The 22,729-nt window shown below is 34.7% G+C and overlaps 5 protein-coding genes across 8 annotated transcripts; all 5 read left to right on the top strand.

Annotated features, from left to right (window-relative positions):
• Positions 1 to 276: 276 nt before the first annotated feature.
• LOC120782249 lies at positions 277 to 1,812 on the top strand. Its single transcript, XM_040114414.1, has 4 exons — positions 277 to 436; positions 493 to 1,001; positions 1,069 to 1,432; positions 1,500 to 1,812. Exons 1-4 carry the CDS (start codon positions 280 to 282, stop codon positions 1,697 to 1,699), a joined length of 1,230 nt encoding a protein of 409 aa, XP_039970348.1. The 5' UTR covers positions 277 to 279; the 3' UTR covers positions 1,700 to 1,812.
• Positions 1,813 to 2,892: 1,080 nt separating this feature from the next.
• On the top strand, positions 2,893 to 11,715 carry LOC120782367. The gene is made up of 8 exons (XM_040114605.1): positions 2,893 to 3,112; positions 3,217 to 3,746; positions 4,073 to 4,445; positions 4,510 to 4,712; positions 9,844 to 10,090; positions 10,179 to 10,675; positions 10,753 to 11,119; positions 11,219 to 11,715. Exons 1-8 carry the CDS (start codon positions 2,941 to 2,943, stop codon positions 11,410 to 11,412), a joined length of 2,583 nt encoding a protein of 860 aa, XP_039970539.1. The 5' UTR covers positions 2,893 to 2,940; the 3' UTR covers positions 11,413 to 11,715.
• Positions 11,716 to 12,018: 303 nt separating this feature from the next.
• LOC120772588 lies at positions 12,019 to 16,478 on the top strand. 2 transcript variants are annotated; one of them, XM_040101299.1, is made up of 7 exons: positions 12,019 to 12,197; positions 12,278 to 12,412; positions 12,486 to 13,588; positions 14,685 to 14,907; positions 15,002 to 15,492; positions 15,713 to 16,079; positions 16,145 to 16,478. In XM_040101299.1, the coding sequence occupies exons 4-7, from the start codon at positions 14,700 to 14,702 to the stop codon at positions 16,333 to 16,335; spliced, it is 1,257 nt and encodes a 418-aa protein (XP_039957233.1). In that variant the 5' UTR covers positions 12,019 to 12,197; positions 12,278 to 12,412; positions 12,486 to 13,588; positions 14,685 to 14,699; the 3' UTR covers positions 16,336 to 16,478. The 2 variants fall into 2 exon arrangements, with proteins under 2 accessions (XP_039957233.1, XP_039957242.1); XM_040101308.1 differs by lacking the exons at positions 12,019 to 12,197; positions 12,278 to 12,412; positions 12,486 to 13,588 and adding an exon at positions 13,595 to 14,218.
• A 1,703-nt stretch (positions 16,479 to 18,181) lies between these two features.
• Positions 18,182 to 20,495, top strand: LOC120782355. Of its 3 annotated transcripts, none has more exons than XM_040114591.1 (4): positions 18,182 to 18,449; positions 18,783 to 19,279; positions 19,365 to 19,728; positions 19,806 to 20,495. In XM_040114591.1, exons 1-4 carry the CDS (start codon positions 18,245 to 18,247, stop codon positions 19,997 to 19,999), a joined length of 1,260 nt encoding a protein of 419 aa, XP_039970525.1. In that variant the 5' UTR covers positions 18,182 to 18,244; the 3' UTR covers positions 20,000 to 20,495. The 3 variants fall into 3 exon arrangements, with proteins under 3 accessions (XP_039970525.1, XP_039970526.1, XP_039970528.1); XM_040114592.1 differs by having other exon boundaries at positions 19,787 to 19,846; XM_040114594.1 differs by having other exon boundaries at positions 18,377 to 18,449; positions 18,800 to 19,279.
• A 94-nt stretch (positions 20,496 to 20,589) lies between these two features.
• LOC120782356 lies at positions 20,590 to 22,328 on the top strand. The gene is made up of 5 exons (XM_040114595.1): positions 20,590 to 20,772; positions 20,832 to 21,063; positions 21,132 to 21,743; positions 21,801 to 22,017; positions 22,082 to 22,328. Exons 2-5 carry the CDS (start codon positions 20,833 to 20,835, stop codon positions 22,273 to 22,275), a joined length of 1,254 nt encoding a protein of 417 aa, XP_039970529.1. The 5' UTR covers positions 20,590 to 20,772; position 20,832; the 3' UTR covers positions 22,276 to 22,328.
• The last annotated feature ends 401 nt before the right edge of the window (positions 22,329 to 22,729 follow it).

Here is a 22,729-nt window from a genome sequence, read left to right as displayed (position 1 = left end):
ATTGAAATGATATTAGGAATAAGTTGCTGTATGAACTCAAAATTCCGTATTCACGAGCAACAACAGCATAATTCGACACCTACAACTGTTATGGTAAAAATTTCCTACGGGTAACGGTAGAACAGCCTGAAGAGAAATACCTACTTTATCTAATCACGTTGAACGATACTATAAATTGCGATATATGTAGATGATAAGCTGATATTCTCAATAAATTCGAATTATTTCAGTTAATAAGTTGAATGCTCGTGCCATTGAATGTAGTTTAAAGCATTCGTCATGTCCACAGTACAATCGATTTGGTTAAATGAGACATTCTTAACTCGTCTGCTACAGCAAAATGTAAAAGGTTTTCGCAAAATTTCAAATTTCAATTGCCAATGGAGGAACCCACGTAACTTTTCCTACTCCATTAAAATCGAAATTCAGTTAGAAGGTGAGACGATAATACTCCTGACTATATATTCGTAGTACTATTTTAGATTTTCGTAGATGGAAAATTACGAACAGGTCAATACGTGCTCAAGGCTCAACCGTCTGAGGAAATGAATAGTTCAGACGCATTAACTAGAGAATTTTTCATGTATACCGAGTTGACGCCAGCCTTTGAGCAGCTCTATGCAAAAGTTTTTAGGGACGTTAAATTTTCACAAACTGTACAATCATTTTACCAGGGATTAAATGAAGGATCTATAAAAGAATGTATTCTATTAGAAGACGCACTTTCAAAGGGTTACCGGAATGCCAGCAGCCCTGAGGGGCTTGATGTTATGCACATTGAATCTGCTTTGAAAAAACTGGCTGCTTTCCATGCAGCATCTGCTGTTTATGCATCCAATCATCACGTCGCTTTATTTAGACAGTTTAGACAACGTTTTCAAACTAGCACTTCTGACCAGAACCATGGAAGCGCTTTGCTCATTGAGCGCGATGTAGTACTAAATCGTAAATTTATTGAAGGACTTCGCTTTTACGACATGCGTGAATACCAGGATAAGATTGTGAGTACTATCTAATGTGCACCGAGTTCAAAAAAGTTATTCCGTTAGAATAATTTCGCTTTTGTAGAGGTCTTTCGCAAAATCCCTCGAGCAGCAGAAGCAGTTAAGCGCTCCTTATGATGTCAGCGACTTCAATGTTCTATTGTACGGCAATTGTTGGCCAAACAATTTTCTCTTCAGCTACGACGCTTTTGGCAATATAAAAGATGTATTATTCACTAACTTTACAAACTGTCAGTGGGGCTCACCTGCGATTGACCTGCTCGCTCTGCTGCTATCAGCTTGCTTGGCAAATAAGATAAGCAAATTTGATTATTTCGTCAAAGTGTATCACGATGAGTTGTGCTTAAACTTGAAGTTACTGGGGTATAATAAAGACCCGCCAACGTTAACGGGCCTACATCTGGCTATATTAAAGTTCTATTGGTGGGGTAAATGCGGTTACAACTGGTATGTCCGAATATATACAACTATCATTAAAACGGTTTTACTTGACAGGTTTTGAAGTGATCCAAAAAATTCTGCCAGCTGTGATGCTGTCGTTTGGCGTTAGCGAGTTCCACTTAAATGAAGCCATAATATGCAACCAAGAGCTAAATAGGGTATTTATCAATGAAGCTTATGCGAATCCCCGGTATGCCAAGGAAATTGCTGTGATTTTGCCTTGGATGGAAAATCGAGGCTTCCTAGAGGAATGACAGCGATTTAATTATACGGAATTCCTCTGACTTCTGCATGATTTGTGTCTCTGACCATCGATTATATGAACATATAAAGTTAATATATCCCAAACATGGAGTAAAAACTTTAAGGCAATGTTTTATTAGGAGGGAGTTTTTATTTTCGTAAATTATCCACAAACTCGCTTTTTCACGAATGTTCAAGGGCCAAAAAAGGAACCGAAACATACAACTTTATTAAACAGAAAATACTAATATTTAACAGTAATTTGTAGTTTCGGGTGATAATTACGTTTCGATTAGTTGTGTAGGTTAGGTGAGGTATCATTTTGTCCTATTGTTATTGAATCATAGAATTTAGAAAATATATAATTGTACTTAAATCCCTAGGTTTTGCTAACATCTAAAGTTTTGTAAAATATATTTTTAGATAGTACTTGCACCTATAGCTAAGTAAAAGGCATTGCTTTCAAGAATCCCATTCGGAAATATCACACTTTAATGTTCACAACAGCGTTGTGGTTTTGGCCGATCGGACCAAATTACTTTCTTCTTTATTATTCATACTAACTAAAAAATAATCATGAATGAAAATCATCAGCTCAAAGTGTGGAAAATGAGAGACCTAACTATAGTTGAAACTATGAAATAGAACCGGAAAGTATTATGAATTTGATATACTCGCGCATTTCTTCAACTTCATTCATCGAATGAAAGATAAAGGGGCTTGTAAATACTTCAGTTTGACTATGGGGTTTCGGTATGGCAATGAAGTACATGAAACCTGCGCAGTAAACAAACTAAATTAGATCGATGCCAGGTAAATGAAGACTTAAACTTTTCGACATGTCAATTAACAAGTTAGTGATCTTATGTAGTGATGATTTGCTTGAAGAAAATTAAGAAAATGTAGCTAAATTTAAATGACCTCTAATGTTTATTTGTATGTACATACATATTTTTCGAAATGTGAAGTGAAATGAAACTCAAAGCTTTGATGATAAGAAAATTTAATAGTTTTAAAACATATTTGGTGGGCCTATGATACCCAAAGTTTTTCTCAAGTGGCAACTCTGGTTAACTCTAATAAGTAGGCGTCGCTGAGAAGATTTCTCTTTCTGAGAACAATAGTTCGTGAACGTCGAAGCTTTGGTTTTTGTCTGTATGCACTCTTGTCGGTACGTATGGGGCAGTAGGTATTTCATCTCGATCAGTCAGTGTCGTGCATGCATTGCGAGTGAATATAAATGTGAGCTAAGATGAGCAAACAAACTGCAGCTTTGGTGACATGTGAACAATTTAAACTTTTTCTCCGTGAGAATTTCCAAGATTTTGATGATCTTATAAACTTTTCTGCAGTTCGAGCCTTAGATGACGGCGAAAACTATATTACTACGATTATAAGAATTTGTGCCGATATAAAGCTGAAAGGTGAGATAAGATTTTCACATACGAGCGCAATTCACACTGAAATTGTTTACATTACAGTTTTTACTCTGCTTTTATTTACTTTTATGGTGTGCTTTCGTTTTTAGATACAAGCCTCCAACGGGTGCAACTCATACTAAAAATTCCGCTGAAGGTTAATGAAACAAAGGAGAACGAAAACAACGAAGAGAAAGTGCCATCGTCAGCTGATGATTATCATGAATTATTTGTCACCGAATCGGATATGTACGACAACATCGTGCCAGAGCTAGAGGAGTTATGTGCAAATTTCGATAACAAATTGCATTTCAAACCAAAACAATATCGTTTTGCTCACGAACTAACTTGCAATTATATTCTTCTGGAAGATCTTCAGGAGAGAGGATTCGAAAATGCACCAAGGCGAGAGGGTCTCAACGAAGAGCATACTAAAGCGGTGCTTGCAAAGTTGGCGCAGTGGCATGCTGCTTCCGCTAAGAGAGTTGAAATAAGAGGCGATTACCCAGAAGAGTATGTAAACAGCTACTTCTCACAGCAGAATTTGCCCTTTATTGAAAATATGAATGCTGCATTCAATGAGCCGTTTGCTCAATGTTTGGAGAGCTATGATTTGCTGCTTCCTGAAAAGGAGGTCATTGTAAGTAATTCAGTGTTTTACGAAAACCGAAAATTTCACACTTTTAAGGTTTTTGATTGTTTTTGTTTAATGAATAATATTTGAAGAATATTTTGTCATAAATTCAAGTATATTGGAGCAAAAATGACGAAGTTACGAGTATTTTCATGCCTGTCTTATGAACGTTTTACATCAGTTTTGAAAACTTAAAAGCGTTTTCCTCACAACCACGTTTTCAAAGTCAGTGGTCCTCATAACTTCAAATCTACTGCGCCAATTCGTTTGAAATTTTGAACACTATTGTCCGAATTAATAATTTATAATTTAATTTTTTGTTGTCTCCATAGTTGAGTTACATGAAAAACATGAATGAATTATATTTAAAATTTGGCAATATCGATGCACAAGCCTTTAATGTTCTTAACCACGGCGACTTTTGGATAAATAACATAATGTTTCGACACAGCGAAGATGACGAAGAGACAGTTCAGGAGGTGCTTTTCGTTGATTTTCAGCTACCCAAGTATGGAAGTTTCGCAATGGATGTATTTTGCTTTTTGATGACTTCGCCACAATGGAACATTAAATTGAAAAATTTTGACAATTTCATAAATTTCTATCATACCGAGCTGATTCGAAACTTGAAAACCTTAAATTACATGAGACCAATACCTACACTCGAGCAGATAAATGCTCAACTGGAAAAGTATGGTTTGTGGGGTATGTATCAAATATAAAAGTTTGTATTTACTTTCATATGAACTTTTATTATTTACCCTAACAGCTTTTGTTTGTGTTCAACGGATGCTTGCAGTGGCTTTACTAGATCCCCATGAAAATTCCAACATTGAAACTTTCATGAGCAATAATGAGGCGGGAAAAGCTTTTAAAAAACGTATGTTTTATAATCCCAAATATGTTCAGCAAGTGAAAGAAATCTTGCCGTGGCTAATAGAGAAGAATTACATGCATTATATGACACAGATCTCATAATTGAATAGTATTTTACGATGAAACACCTATGTACACCCGCGGCCAAGCGTAACTTACCACTTGATATTTTCTCACTATCTTAAATTTTTTCGTTCTTTGGGTAACTTTTTTATGGATTTAATAAAATACGGGGAATATATAGATGGCTCGAATATATTTGTTTAACTGTTGACTTAAATCTTTGTAAAATTAAATTGAGACAACTTTTTTTTATTTGCACAAACGTCTTTGATTTCATTATTACTAATTCTTGTAATAACTTGACAACATTTTTTGTTTCAATTGAAAATGGAATTACAACATATTCAAAAAGAATAACGGGAAATCTAATATGGCGTCGGTCCACCTCTAGCGGATATTACAGCTTCGATACGAGCAGGCATTGACCCAACAAGTTTCTCCAAAACACTGCTTGAAATTTCCTCCTCCCAAACACTTTCTAACATTTTTTTTAGTTCTGGTTTACTTTTACTTTTTTGACAGAACTTATTTTTTTTTTAATATTTTATATTTGTGTAAGTCAGAGATCACTTCGTTAAAACTTAACGGAAAAATTCCTTTACCGCAACAAGTACCGTTACAATGAGTGATAGAACACGTTTTCGCTAGAAATTTATTAATGGTAAGTTACGCTTGGCCGCGGGTGTACCTAGAATAGTAAGTAGGTATTTTGTGGAGAACAATTTAGGTATACTAAATAAAACGCTTTAAAATCGTATTAAATTTCAAATCACTCAGTTTATTTATTAATGTAGTAAGTAAAATATGAAAATTGATTTGATTGATGCATTTGGCAGTTTATATAGGCTTAAGTTAATTTATTGAAGTAGTTATGATCATGCTGTCATCAAAGAAACAGTCGTCGCATTCGTAACTTGGCTCACAAGTCACGTGTTCGACAGAAAGGTTTTGTGGAAGATGTATGGTCCTTCACGCAATGGCGCTGCTGTTAACTTGGCTATAACCGCGTAAGCTGTTTTACACCAGTAAAGAAGAAGAAAAAGAGGTTTGATCATGAATATTATATTAAATCTTGGAGTCCACCATTAAAACTGTTTATTTCCTTGAGAAAAATGGAAAAATTTAAAATATGTCGTTTTAAAAAGGTATTTTTCCAAATGTCAGAATAAAGATGTAAGTTCAAGTTCCATTTTTCCTGCCATGTTTCGTAGAAGTTTCTCATATTAACCCCCAATTATATGGGCGCGAAAATCAAAAATGGTCAAATCGCTATAATTGCCTCAAAAGCAAATTCTTTCGATTTGTAATCATCCTTTCCGATATATTTTTGATTATATAACCAGAATATATTAATAAAAAAGGAACGTAGAACGTAATTATAGTTTTATATTATCAAAGCCGAAAAATTAGTTTAAAAAATTTTAACTTTTAAATAACTAAACTAAATCAAGCGTCTGTGGTTGAACTCTGGAAAGCGATAATCTCAATCTTCATATATACATACATATATGTATATATAATTTGTGCAGGCAATGAGCTCTTATCTCTAAGAGTACGCTTTTAAGCTCTTAAAATCTCGACTAAGCATTTCATTTAAAGCTTCGAATTGTTGCTCGCTCCCTTAAAGTTGACTAGTTAGGCGTTATTTATCACGAGTGCCACATATTAATTCTAAAAAGAATTAATCACGAAAATGCCGATGACAAAAGGAAACGCTCAAAGAAGTAAGTAGTATCTGATCGGCGACGAAAACGTCAATACCAATGATGCTAAGGATAGTGTTGGGCTTTTAATACCCTTTTGGGCAAACGCCGCTCTGTTCGTAGACTTATTGAAAACGAGACAAAGTTTCAGGAAGTGAAGAATTTTAAAATGAAACCTACGATAGCGCCGGCAAGAATTACGCCACAATCAGGTTGTACTGCCGAGTAGAAAGTACTATCCTATATGATGAAAATACCAATTGCTTCGATGCAAAGCATTTTGGAGAAGCACAACGTATTTGACATTGAGTCCATCATGTACCGTTCAGTGGAATCGTGAATATATTACAATTAAAGCGAAAATTATACTAAATCATCCTTAATCGATTTCATTTATTTTAGCCAATACCACATACATATGTACTATGAACATGCTGTTTCTAATTAAATGCTCGCTCTGTTTCATTAAGGTACCTTTACACACCATCACCAATTTATATGGGGGAAGGTCAGCCGGATACTCGAAAATTCTGAAATTAGTTATATAGGGGTTTAGCCAAGTTTTCACCCAATTCTATCAATTTTTGGCCCAAAGATATACTGTTATTAGTAAAATATGCTCTCTCATTTTTATATATTGGTACGTGGTATAAAGTTACCCGGAAATCTGAAAATCTTTATGTTAGGTATGTATATGGCGCTAAGAGAAGTATTGACCCGATTTAACCCATTTTTGGCATTAAGGCATATTGCTATCATGAAAGGGTTCTCTTCGAATTTCAATTATATATCTCACACATTGATCGATATTTTCGTCAAAAATCCCACTTATTCAGTTCCTAAGTGTTTGAATAGTTTTGGTTCCTATCGAGAAGGTTTGATGGTCGATTTTTTTCAAATGAGCGCTTTGGAATTATGAAGCATATACATACATATGTACATATGTATGTACATATATGAAAATTTAAACAACATTTTTTTAGGATGTGCCAAGCTGTTTAAAGATAATGAGAAATATATTGAAAACTTGGTTCGATCACAACACAGTTTTCTGTAATGAGTTTATCGAATTCCATATTTTTAAATTATTAATAAAAGGGTAAGAATATAATTATTTTGTTTGTCGTCTTACTATTCGAAAGCAAATGAGTATCTGTTGTCAGCTTTGGAACGAGGGATTCGAAATTATACCGGCTTGAAACAAGTCATCAAGTAGAATGGAATAATAGTAATTATTTGTGGAATTCATGCGGAAACCTATACAAGCATACTTTTATTGCGCTCTTATACTAATTGAATTTTGTTTGTTTTTGTTGTTAACTAAATAAAACAAATAAAATTGTCACTATTAAGTGGTATTCATGTTTTTTGGCAAATGTGTTTAGTTTTCAGGTAACGCTTGCTTGGTATATCTGTCACTTTGGCTGTTAGCCATAGCATTTATGAACACAATACTTGTATGTACATACTTATATGAAAGTGTATAAGAGTATTCGTGTACTTTATATTCGCAAATACCTTTCTTTCGGTCATAAAGTTGATATGATATTCTTATTACGAGCTACTTAGTGACTATTTACTCATATCGTTAACGAATTTTAATTCATGTACACACATATGTATGTATGTATATATGTATATGTATGCTATTGAAATATATATGTATACATTAAACTGATTGGCATCACAAGGTATTCGGAACTCAGATATGTAAGTATATGTTCATACACTCCGAGAAAAAAAACCAACGCAGTAGAAAATTTTACAATATTAAATTTTTAAACTGTCGCCATTGGCTCAAAATACACTATTTCTCGTGTTTGACTTTTTTGTTAGGTAACTATATACATTAGCTCATCGTTATTTCTGAAACCGTTAGTCTCTGCACTTGCGGTATCTTCTTTTGGGTCAGTTGCAAAAATAAGTGAAGTTGGACATGGTGTTAGAATAGAGAAGAAAGTACATATCTTAGCTTCAAGTCAAAATAAATTATCCTCAAATAGCTCGTGAAATGGGCAAAAGTGATATCATTAAAAATTATACGAGTTTTAATTCTTTAAATCGGAAAAGGATAGGGGACATCCGAAAAAGTAAAACCTGGTTATGAACGACAAATTAAATGGAATTGTATTACTATGCTATGTGAACATGCTGGAATAATCAATTCAATTTTTTACGAAACTATAAACAAATATAAGTATAAATAAGCCGTTCAGCCAAAAAGCCATAACCCGAATGACGGAACAGCAGCTAGAGTGGGTAAAATCACACAAAACTTGGACTACACTAGACTGGGGAAATGTTATATACTTCCGGCGAATCCAAATTTAATTTGTTTGGATCTGACGGAAATTCTACAGTACGTCGCAGGAAAGGAGAGCGTTTTTTTGGAAAGCTGTGTTTTATAATCCGTAAAGCATTCGCCTTATTTAATGGTGCGTGTTGGCTATAACTAAGTTTGGTGTTGGGCAGCAAAAATACATCGCAATTTTGAAAGAAGTCGCTTTGCCAACTATTGAACAGCTGTTCGAACAGACTATAAAAGTTTATTTTCAGGATGATTCAGCTCTTTGCCACAGAGGAACGGTAATTAAAGCATAAAAATACTGAAATATATTTTTCAATAATTCATTACAAACATTTACATATTACAAACCAAAAACATTTTATGAAATTGAGTCTCTCACGTAGCCAGGAAACAGTCCAGATTTCAATCCAATGATTTAATAGTTTTATTTTGGTTTGTTATGGTTCTATTGTTAAATACAGAACATATGAAATGCATTAAATAACTTGTTATAAAGTTATATTATTGTTCATAACAAATTTTAGTTGTAGGGTTTGTTATGTGTGTGTGTGTTTGCATTTCTCACTAAAACAGGTGCTAAACTATAAGTTTATTATATGATTTTCATATGCTTTAAACATGAAGTAAATAAAAGACTGTTTATCTTTAGATAACATGAACCTTATACCTATTTATTCATAGTCATTCTATTAAGTGCGTGGGTTTTTTCGCCGAGTGTACATAAGTATGCATACGTAGTACTTAACTACTGAACTTGCAGAACACTTATGTATGTACATATATTCCAACTCGCAATGAAAAATTCAAAAATATAGCAGGCGTACATATGTATGTATGTAAAATGTGACGAGTGTTTTACAATGTTAAGCACCCAATTATTAAATTATTCCTTACAATGAAATGCAATGTGGTGTTTATGACAACAAACTTCGTAGATAATATTTCACAATTATTTTTAATTTGTATCAGTACTTAATGATTAAAATGTTTGCTGATGCGCTCTCTATACAAAGAGAGAGGCGAGCGATCCGATCTGATGCGGTACAAATAGTGAGGCAAGTGATTGGCAAAATTTGAAATAGTCGTGAACGAACCGTTGAACAGCATAAACGCTGTTTATTAACAAGAATATAAAAGTTTATTGTTATAATACATACTATATAAAGAGTTTAGGATGTCATCCGTAACCGATCAAAATCAGAATGAAGCGTCAGAAATAAAACCAGGTACAGGTTTCGAAATTCCAAAATGGTTAACGGCAGAACTATTTGAAAATGTTCTTATCGAGTCCATTCCGAAATTTCGAAAAATCACACATTTTGAGGCTAAGCCCGCATTGGCTGCTGGAGAAAACTATGCCACTGTCATGCTACGTATTCATATAGACATTGAATTAACAGGTTAATGAGTATTTGTGAAAGATGTAAAATATACAATTTACTAAATTATATACTTTTACTGCATTCGATTCCGCCATTTGAAGTGCAGATGCCTTAACGGATTCGATTTCGCTCATGATGAAGCTGCCGCAGGAAAATGAAATTCTTAAAGATATGATGCGCAAGCATAACATTTTCGAAATCGAGTACAAGATGTACCATGAAGTTCTACCCGAGTTCAAGAAGATGTACGTAAATGCCGGAGTCAATGCAATGTTTTCCGCGAGTTGTTATAACATCGATACACCTTCCGAATTTGGAGTAATATTGCTGGAAGACCTTCGACCACTTGGTTATAAGAACGCCAATCGATTGGAGGGACTCAACTTGGTGCATACAAAGGCAGTGCTTGAGCGTTTATCGCAGTGGCATGCTGCTTCGGCCACACGTGTCGAGACTAAAGGTATATTCCCGGAGATGTTCATTAAAGGTATATTCAGCGAATCCCAGCGACAAAATATGGAAAATTTCAGTGCAACAATTGAATCACAATTTTTATCCTCTGTAAAAACAATTAAGGGTAGCGAAGATTACATGGACGACTTGGTAAGTGACTCACTAGATGCTTTAGCTGCTATTTACTTCCAAACTTTCTAATCGGCTTGAATCATTTGAATACTCAGGTTAATGTTTTCGATTATATTACCGATTTATTGTTCGATACATCAAAGTATGATCCAAATGAATTTAATGTTTTGAACCATGGTGACTGCTGGAGCAACAACATCATGTTTAAATACGATGCAGAAGGCAAAATTGTAGACACGGTCCTCATCGACTACCAAATGGTGAATTATGGCTCTCCTGCGAAGGACTTGCTGTACTTCTTGGTATCGTCTACCGCATATGATTTAAAAGTCAATAAATTCAACTATCTTATTAAATTCTATCACGAAAACTTAGTGAAAAACTTAACAATTTTGAAGTACCCCAAAAAATTGCCGACATTGAAAGAAATTCATTATGCAATTATAAAATATGGAATATGGGGTAAGTAGTTTCAGAACAATTTGGCTTATTGCAATTATGTGAAGTCAAAGCTGATTTATTCATATTATTATGTTTGTATATATTTCACCATATCAATAGGATTATCGACGTCTTTCGGTGTTATGGCAGTGGCTTTATTGGAATGTAATGACGATTCTAATATAGATAGCTTCATTAATGATTCGGATGCTGGTGATCGGTTTAGAAATTTGATGTTCTCCAACCCCCGGTACCGCAAACATTTGGAAATTTTGCTGCCCTGGATGAGCAATCGCGGAGTTTTCGAAGTATAAGTGTTAATTACCTCAATCCTTGCGTATCGAATGGGAAACACCGAGTGGTTTTGTAAATACAAATAGATTGTTTAGGCATTAATGCCATTCAAATAATCCATTGGAGTACTAAACGCTCTTCTGTGATGCAGCGGTGGGCCAACTCTTGTCTCTATATCTGCTTATTGTATCTCCGCACAAATATCAACGGAAATATGAATGTTAAATCAAGCTCACATAATAAAAGTTTTCGTATTTTCTATAAATGTATAACATTGTAAGTCAAAATTACAATTGTAATAAAAAGTAACTTTGCAAAACTAATTTATAATTTTGTACTTCCTTACTAACTGCTAGCAGAAGCTTAGTTTGCAACTCTGCTGAATTGCATTGCCATGACCTCATTTACGATCAAAATATGCACTTTCAATGCTTCATATTGTGGGATGTTCACGATGCTTTAATTGTTAAAGAAACACACAAAAGTTTATATTTCACTGATACTCATCCAAGATATTACTTACGAGCTATCGAAGTTTTAAGAGTAAATTTTTGTAGGATCTCTTAAAAAAGAGATCAAGTACATGAGTACCTTAAAGTTAGCTGAAGAATACACAACATGTGCTTGGATGTGAAAGCTTTGGCGCAAAAGCTCTTTTTGAGCAAAAAAATATACAAACTCGTATTTTTAAATGTTTTGTTTATCAACTCATCGCTTCAATTCAATGTCGTCGTTAGGCCGGATTAACGAAGCATTCTGAATTACCCAGGAAGAAATCGAACGAAGCTGGATAGTGAAAATACAAGTAAAATTATAGTAAAATACAAAGAATACAAATTAATATTCCAGACACCGTTGTATTTACTACTTTGTATTCTTTTTTAGAACCGGATGTGATTTTGGACGTTTTGAAGTCATACTGACTGTAACTTTTGCGAACATATTATATTTCGATAGCTTCGTTCTTTTCATATAATTAGTAAAATTACATTTCCACGCCTGCCCAAAGAACTTTTTTTAGTAATTGAAATTTTCAACTAAAATCTTTTAAATAATTTGCAATCTTTTCTTCAAGAAAGATTTTTTATTTCAGTTTAATGGAGGCCAATTCAATAAATAACAAGATAAAAGGTTAACTTCGTTCGTACCGAAGCTAGAATATCCTTCACAAGTACAAAAGTTCCTATACAAGCACTTGATTCCGATCGGAGCAGCTATATGCCATAGTGATCCGATATTGGCTGTTCCGACACATTATCAGCTTTTTGGTGAGAGAAGAACGTGTGCAAAAGATCGATATCTTAAAAACTCAGGAACTCGCGTATATACAGACAAACGTACATGGCTAAATCAACTCAGCTCATCGCTAAAGATCTCCGATGCTTTTGGTCTGTTACATTTACATTGAGGATATGAAGATACGTATTTATACATAGCTTACGAAGTTTACCCAAATATTGTGTAAAAACCGTTTTAAAATTCAAGCCACATATTTTAAATGCTTTAGTGTCATACCTAGTGGCGCACATCAATTAACACCAATTAAAACTAAATTGAAAAGCAAACGAATAAATCTAAAATGTTCTTCTAAGTTGAAAGTGAATCACAACCTGGAACGCACACATCGCAGCAGCAGGGGATTTCTACTTTTCATATTCGAAACAGTTTCAGAGACATATGTATGTATATGTGTGCGTTAAGAAATCGCATCACATGTCCCGGTAATAAGCAGGCATTCAATGTACATACGTATAAATATATGCCAAATTTATAACGCAAACAGGCCACAGTTCTAATCAGCCAAGTACGCTCACAAAACAGACTTATCAATCAAGCATTATTAGTGGCACTCACGGTTCTTGTGATATGGTCACTTTGCCTATCGCATAGTGATAATGATACTCGTACCATACATAGCAAGTGTCGATAGTGGACCAGGTAGGGGGGAGTGCACTTGGTTGCGGAGGCATGATGAATGATTGTTGTTGCTGTATTTTTATTCACCGGCTATAATTCAGAGAATAATCAATTGGTGTGTGGTATTATTTTTCAACGAATAGAATTCTTATGCGAATTCGGAGCATTCCTAACCGAACCAACCACATTTCATACCAGAACCAGCAATCTTTCGGCAAACATTGGGTGCGACCGCTGCAATTGGGCAAATAATATTCAGCTCTATCTTTATAGCAAGAGGTAAATGTTAATTATCAAGTTTGTCCAATTTATACCGATACTTTTAATGTATTTTTCACCATAAATGAAATGTAAGCAAACATGCTATGTATGTTTCTTTTTATATAAAATAAAGGGAATGTGCTGAGAAATTATCAGTACCAAAAACGCCATTGGGGTGTGAATTGTGATTGATAAAATAGTAAAACTTGTTTAGTTTGCATGTATGGACAACGTAAAAATAAAATAAGTTCTGATTTACTACAATCGTTAATAATAGTAATTTAAGTTTAAAAGATAGTGAAAAGCGATTATTATCTGCCATCATCAAGTACAAATATTAAATGGACTTAATTGCCGACACTTGTGACGACATTACCTGAACGTGCTACTTAACGCAGAGTGTGATAGCATCGGATAGAAAGTTATCAATAATTTTGACTTTTTTAAAATAAAATGCGAAAATTTTAAATTTCATTTAATTGGAATATAATAACATAGTGAATGTGAATATAACGAAATACATAAACCAAAAAAAATTGCTTACTTGATGCTTTCTCCATATTTGTGGTGGATATTATCCTCCAGCCAGCCTCAAATATTGAACTCTAAGAACTGAGCCTAAAAAATTAACTCTTTTACATATATAAGGTATGTAGTATATTATCACAAGTGAAAATAAAAAAAAAAAACACTTAAAACAATTTAGGCGTACATTTATGGTATTTAGCCTTTCTATAACGGGTTTTTCCTACATCCGCATAAGATACCAAAAATACCATATACGTAATGAGTTCAAAGTTACTTACTAACGCACGAATTGTGAGGGTACACAATGTTCCACACATTGTTAGTCACCTGTTACATTTTTTTTGGCGAATTAGAAGTTGTACGAGGGTGGGATTTTAATATTCGTTTATGTATACTCATGTATTTTTAGGGATGACACGCTAAGGTGTTTTGCAAGGAGGGCTGTATAGCTCCACCCACAAACTCAAGCGACATCTGTCTTTCGTTGATCCAAAAACGTTACCATCAAAAAACTACTTTTCCAATTTACAACTTCAAATGTGTGTTTAATTAATAATATGCATATGTGTACATGTATTCTTCTAAGGTTTACCAAATTACAATGAACAACACACCAAACGGAAATGTCGAGAATGATGTTGGCAAAGTACCTGAGTGGTTGGAAGCAGTCACTTTTGAAAATGCCGCACGCACCCATATTGGAGAAGATTTTAGCAAAATTGTCAACGCTCGATGTGATATTGACCCGAGTAGCAACGCCAACTATTCATCTTTGCTGATGCGTCTCCATCTGGATGTAGAGCTTACAGGTTTTTATGCGCATATAATATTAGATCTTGTGCTCTTTACATAGTCTCTTCTTACAAATGTTTTATCTTAACACTTTAACAATTTCACATACAGATGGCAGCTTAAAAACTGTTACTTTCGTCCTTAAAGTACCGCATAGCAACGAAATGATGTCAAAAATAATAAATCTGCTAAAACTGTTCCCGAAGGAGGAAAGAACGTACCACAGTATTATACCGAAATTCGAAGCGCTTTACAAGCAAGCGGGCAGTGATATTAAATTTGCTCCGAAGGCGTATCAAGTCGATCGCGACATAGGTGTCGATTATGTTTTGCTGGAAGATCTACGCCCAAGAGGTTATAAAAATGCTAATCGAATCAAAGGTTTAGACTTGGAGCATACCAAACATGTGCTCCAGAAACTGGCTGAATTCCATGCTGCATCTGCGTGCTACGTGGAACACTTTGGAATGTTTCCCGAGGAATTCACTGTTGGAATTTATTCAAAGAATAATACAGAACTACTGAAGCAATTCAATTCGTCTAGTGCATTCTTAGCCCAATTGAAAAAGTGGAATAATGGTCAAGCGTACTATGAAAAGTTGGTAAGTGGCACGTTATACATTTGCATTAAGGACATCTAATTGGACTCGTTAAATTCTCGAAAATTGTTGCTATACGATTGTAGTATGCACCTAAAAATCTACTTGACTAATTCTTAGAATGAGCAAATCACAATTTCGCTAATAAGCAGATTACTTATAATATTGTATAGGATGCCTTTAGAAAAAACTTATACTTATATATTCACATCTTAATTTTTAGGCTGACAGCGACAGCTACCTGGTGGATCGCCTGCTGCAGAATCAGACTTATAATCCAAGTGAATTCAACGTACTCAACCACGGCGATTGCTGGGTGAATAACATTTTATTTAAGTATAGTGCGTTCGGCACAATTATGGATACTCGTTTTATTGACTTTCAAGTGGGCAAATACGGCTCGCCAGCTAATGATCTGTATTACTTCATCCTATCCTCCACTGCCGCAGACATCAAAATAGCACATTTTGACTACTTGGTTCGTTACTATTTCGATAACCTGGTTGAGAATTTAAAACTTCTTCAATATCACAGGCCTTTACCGAAACTTCGTAACCTCCACTCCGTGTTATTGAAACATGGTCTAACAGGTAAGAAAGTAGATAAAATCTATTTGTGCCCCTTTAAATTATAGACATGAATTCATATTTTTTAGCCTATTTGGCGGTCGCTAAAATATTGCCCGTCGTGATGTTGGAGAAAAGTGGTGATGAAACCAACAAAAATGGAACGCAAAACGAGGATAAACTTAAATTTGCCATGTATACTAATCCAAAATATGTTGAGTCTGTATCGAAGCTTTTACCATGGTTGGATAATCGTGGTTTGTTGGACTGGAAGGTCTAGCAACTTTTAAATTCACCGAGCTTTACATAGATGGTATCATATATCTCTCATGTACTTGTATAACCTTCTACGCTGTACATATAAAGTGTATTAAAACAACAAAGAGTGTTAAAAATAAATTCACCTTGTCATTATGAAAATTACCAACTTGTCTATTTATTGTCTTCAATAGAGCTGGCACTCTCCGCATATTTGAAAATGCAAAAAAATCGGATTTACGAAGATCCAGTAAATATTTGTGGTTTCTAGTATTTTGAATAATATGACACATTCATTATACCCGGAACAGGGTAGGTATATAAAGTTTCTTTTATTACAACATCTCCTTAACCAAATGATATTTACGACATAAACCCACCATTTCCAGAAGAAAGAAAGTGGCGTAAACGAAGAGTAGCTTAGTAATGTTCTTCTTGCGCCTTGTTGCAAATGCTTTAATTTATCCCGTCATATGAAGAGTTGAAAAACTGAGGTCTGAAATTAACAGTCTTAATGTATGTATGTTGCGCTCATAAGGTTAATGATTGGATCCTACAAAATTTGAATATGGAGCAAATGAATACACCTTCAACGCGCTATTTAGAATTAGAGGGTGTTACGGGAAATTCTATCTACAAGAACAATTATCACGAAAGCAAACCGTCGCCTATATCTACATTTACAAAGAGCCAGAGGTCTTTTATTGAAAAATGTGATGCGGAAGTGGCCACTCGATGATTCTGAAGAATACGTATGTATGTATATTGAGAGCCTTCTTGTAGGGGAACAAATTTTTAACGAGGGCCCGCGCCTAAACTATGCGAGCCCTAATGAATTAAATGTGTTAAACCATGATTTAAGGACAAATAATATTTAGATATGTGTCCTGCTCACATCCTAGTCATGATGATGTCCTATTCGTTGATTTTCAAATACGCAAATGAGGTACATCTGCCATGGACCTTCGGTTATCAACTCAGCAGCATAAATGCATCAAAATAAATGACTAGTTAATGTATTTATCAACAGCAATTGACAAAGAGGTTGAATTGATGCTGGCAAGATAGTTTCGCTGATAATACGCTTACATTAAATTTTTCTTATCTTCTTTAACAATGTACACGATTTAAAATAATTCACTTTAATAAGCTCAGGCGAGGCTGATCAGCGCTTTTGGATAAAGAGTTTCACAAACCCTTACTTTAAAGAGGCTATTTTAGATATCTTTACATTTTATCATAATTGCAGATAATTAAATTTTATAAAATAATTGCTAGTGTCTTACTTAATTCTCATGAACATTGTGATACTTGTATATTAAACGTAATCTATTGATTCAAACTTGCTATAGGAGTCCCAATAGCACAAGATATCTTAATGAAACTGAGTAGACTGTGAGTTATTGCAAGTAAAGAAGCGCGATTTCAAATGCTAAATTTCTTCGGAAACTCTGTTATCCTCACTTATTTCTTTAAAATAATTTTGTAGATACTCAGTTGCCCTTTGAAAGGCAAAGAATGAAAGTTTAAACTAACGATAACTGAAAACAGAGCGTAGTTGAATAATAGAGAAAATTATTATAAAGCCATTAGGAATCAATTAGGCAACTAGTAGAGTAATAACTGTTATTATGCTCTCTATGTGAATATTAATTAACTCTCTGAGCTTTTTGCAAGCTTATTTGTGCCATATAAACAACAAGTGTACACAACTGAAGCACGCTCAACTTCAGTGGTTTTGCGAGACAAGTTAAATAATGTATACAAATATGTACAAATACATGGCTACGAGCGTTTACTTGCATCTAACTGCGGTAATTGAAAGCTAGCCAGAACTCACTTTGTATGAGCATCTAGTTGCCGCTCAACATTAGGTTACGAAAGAGCTCTCAAAGGTTTTAATATAAAAGTCAAAAACAGAGAATAAAATAATGCCCGACAATAGCAACAAATTCAATAACAATATACAGTTTGATATTCCTAAATGGATAAATGCTAAATATTTCGAGAAGGTATTGCTCCGGGAAGATTCAAATTTTCACAAAATATTGAAATTGACCCCTATCCCGGCTACACCGCCGGGTGAGAATTACACATCGCTCATGATGCGCATTTTAATGGACATTGAACTAAAAGGTACGTGTTTTCGTAGTCGGATAAATATTAACCGAAATTCAGAAGATCAGGGTATTTTAGAAAAGCCGATTCCATGAAAACGTGAAATGAACTTGAAACAAAAAGCAACAATAAAAATATAATTCAAGACAATATTGGCTATTCACAAAGTCTTATGAAACGAAACTTAGAAAATATTGACAGTCGTGATAACGGTGGCAATTATTTAATCACTTTTATGCCCCACACCCAACTGCTAATAAGAAGATTTTAAAATATTAATAATTATACAAAGATTATAATATATTGTTTTTATATTACTTTGTTTTCTTTTATTTTCTAACTATATTCGAGATGGTTACACACAACAGAAGTCGTATATCGTTAAAACAATGCTGGATGATGACAAGGGCGGAACACTTATCAATTCACTGAATCTCTTTCCGAAGGAAAGACTTATGTATGAACAAATTCTTCCTCAACTGGAACAATTTTATCATGATCTCGGCAAGAAAGTTAAATTCGCACCCAAGTGTCAATGGATCGAGCAAAAATCCAGTCGCATTACTATCGTTCTCGAAGATTTAAATACAAAGAAATTTCGAAACATTAATAGACTCAAAGGATTCGATATGCCGCATATGAAACGTGTTCTAGAGAAGTTAGCTGAGTTCCACGCTGCCAGTGTTATGTGGCATGAAAAGTACGGTGCATACCCAGAAGACTTCCAAAAAAGCTATCTACCCGCCAATTATGAAAAGTCGAAATCTTATCAAGCGCGTATACAAAGCTACAAAGTAGCAATGACGACATGGGGCTTAGAAGATTATGACAAATATATGGAATGTATTGTGAGTATAACTAAAAATAGACACCGTCGATTGCAAGTTGATGGCAAATTATTGGTAAGCACCTCTTTCTACCTTTTAACTTCAGCCAAATGCTGAACAATTTGTTAATGCAGCCATGGGCTGTTTCAACACAGATCCCGCCGAGTTTAAGGTACTGAATCATGGAGATTTTTGGTCTAGCAATATTATGCTAAATTACACCTCAAATGGTGAGGTGAATCAAATACGCTTCGTAGACTTTCAACTATGCAAATGGGGCAGCCCGGCACAGGATCTATGGGAACTAATAATATGCTCCGTTGAGAGCAACTTGCGCATTTTTGAATTTGACCACTTCATACGAATTTATCATACACATCTGCTTAAATGTTTAAGACTATTACATTATGCCAAACCAACTCCGAAACTCTCCGACCTACATATTAGCATGCTGAAATACGGATTTTGGGGTGAGAGTTATTGTCTATATATACGCTATGTTGGGATATATTCTATTTTATCTAACAGATATGTATATCTTTCACAGGGTATAGTACAACATTTACACATCTGGTTTTGATACTCATGCCTTCAGATAAGGACGCCAGTTTATTAAAGCTTATACAGCCAGGGGACGAAGGCAACAAATTCCGACACAAGGCCTATACCAACCCGCTCTATGTGCGTGCTATGTTGGATATTTTACCGTTTTTGTATAGACGTGGTATTTTGGATTTTTAATAGATTAGAAGACAATATGTGAGAAACAAAAGCCGGTACACCTATTTATCAGGTCATGCATTCAAACAAGGAATATTCATTGAGTGATAAAAAAGAGTTTAGTGCATAATAGCTTTTTCAATTTATTTTCGCTTTTTATTTAAAATAGTTAAGGTTTGCCGATATATGTTACAATTATTTACACGTGATAAGAACTTATCTACAAACTTTTACATATACTACATACTTATGGATATATAAGTATATGCAAGCTTTGTATAGCCGATGCCGATTAAAAAAGCTTGAAATTATTTTATGTATATTCTGCTATGAATACAACAAAGCGCCAAAACAAGATACTTATCGGCGCACACACTTTTGGTTTTGAAAGTATTTTCTGATTAACATTAGACTTTCAAAGCTGCATTTTCATTTTCTATCACTTCAAAAGAGCTTTCTGTTGCTATCAAAATCAGCTGTTTACGCGTAGGCCGTAATAAAATGTACTATATACATACATGGATTTCTTATAAATTTCATTCAGCATAGAGAGAAGTTATAATAAAATACAGAGATACAATCGTAAGTAAAATAAATGTGTGTGAACAACCAAATATTCAATGGGAATGAACAAAAAGCTAACTGCTGAAGCACGTGAGAGCCAGCAACTCTCACTCACTATCAAAGGCAGGTTTTCAGAAGCACAGTACTATTCTGACCGTCACTAAGTTATAAGCAGTAACAGATCTAGACGTAGCGCGCCAGTATTAACAAATTGAGTCAACTTCAGTCAGGTGACTATTAAAACAATTATAAAAGTGATTTTATGAAAATTTTACCGGAATTTTGTTAGAATGGGGACAGGTGCCAAAAACTACCAGCCACCGGAATGGATCAATGCTGAATTCTTGCAAGATGTGTTGAAGGAATATTTCAAAGATGAAACCATAGAAGTGCAGGAGATAGTGGTGAAAGACGCGTTGCTGACAGGTGATAATGGCAGTGGCTTTGCGAGCGAAATGCATCGGGTGACATTTAATTTGGCGCGGAAAGACGGTACCGGTCGCTTCTCGGTCATAATTAAAGTAAGTTTGAGCTTATTATGATTGTTGTGCATATTTGTCACAGTTAAATTAATCAATTTTTGTGTTAGGATCATCCGAAAGGCTACACTGGGGTTGTTGCGCACAAAAGTAAATTATTTAAACGCGAAATTCTGGCTTATAAAGAAATTCTGCCACGGGTGGAGGAGTTGCTGGCCTCCATTGGTGACAAAACGAAAATTGCGCCTGCATGCTATTATACCACCGAAACACCTGAGCCCTTCCTTGTGCTGGAGGATATGCAACTAACGGGTTATGAAAACTTTGAAAGATGTCGTTTGCTTAATCTAGACTATACTCTGCCGACCATCGAAAGGCTGGCAAAGTTACACGCTTGTTCCGCGGTCATTGCCAAAGATACACCGGAAATCTTCGAATTTTTTAAAGAAGCCCCCATTTCCAGGAATCCAGACCGCAAGGAATTTCTTTCATTCTTTCCTGTAAATATAAGATGTATTGCCGAGGAATTGACACACTGGAAGGGTTATGAAGAGATCACAGAGAAAATGTTCAAATTGGCTGAAAATGTGCTTCAAAATGCACTTAAAATGTATGAGTCACATGATCAGGGCTTCCGAGTTTTTAACTTGGCCGATTTGTGGATTGACAACTTAATGTTCCATATAAATAATGACACAAAAAATCCCGATGATGTAGTCATGGTGAGAATTCAGTACGTCGTACATTTGATAAATGGAATTGACATTTTTTTTTTGCAGTTGGACTTCCAGCTATCTTACTACGGCTCACCGGCGGTGGATCTAAATTATTTCCTTTTTGGTTCATTAAATGAGAATGTGCGGAAAGTACATTTTAAATTCATCGTGCGCGAATATCATCGCATATTAAAAGAAACATTAGAAAAGCTTCAATATGACGCTTATATACCAACGTTGAAGGACATAAATATCGAGCTTATTAAGAATAGCCTTCAAGGTACACATATGAGTTATAGTATAAATTCAGCGTACGCCCGATATTGTTCATATTTTAATTCCAGGTGTCATCGCTGCCACATGCCTCACACCACTTATTTTCATGGAGTCCACAGGAGATGAGAAACTGGAGAATCTTACCTCACGAACGGAAGAAGGCGATGAAATGAGACGACAAAATGTTGAAAATCCCAAATATCGGGCATTTCTGCAGCGCACTGTCAAGGAGTTCGAGTTGTGCGGTTTTTTGGACAATTAAAAATTGTATATACATATGTTGTGCATCAAATATAGAAATAGAATATACAGAAAGTTGCAGAAATCAAATATACTATACAATACGATAAAAAGGCAAGGCAGAATTCCTATGTATTGTATTTTAAAAAAAAATATAGTTGTCTAATTTCGACCAGGATAACAACATATTTTAATGTCTTAATCACTAAAAACTTTAAATCCACACTATTGACAAACTTAAATCACTGAATTATCAAAAAATAAATAAATGAGAAATTCCAAGCCAGGGTGATGGTACTAGGTCAGTGTAGTAAAACCCTCAAAGGGTTTGGCGTTCGTATGTGTCAGTTCTTTTTTATGACCTTTTAAATTTTTTCTTATGTTATAGTGAACGAAAATTGGGTACCAAATATAATGTGTAAAAGCTGCTACAACCGTCTAATCTGGGTAGCCTAAGAACATCCGTTCGAAGGCGA

This window comes from Bactrocera tryoni, chromosome 1, assembly GCF_016617805.1.
Source record: "Bactrocera tryoni isolate S06 chromosome 1, CSIRO_BtryS06_freeze2, whole genome shotgun sequence".
NCBI classification, from domain to species: Eukaryota; Metazoa; Arthropoda; class Insecta; order Diptera; family Tephritidae; genus Bactrocera; species Bactrocera tryoni.
The sequence above is the reverse complement of the archived record's forward strand: the minus strand, read 5'-3'. Positions and strand labels throughout refer to the sequence as shown.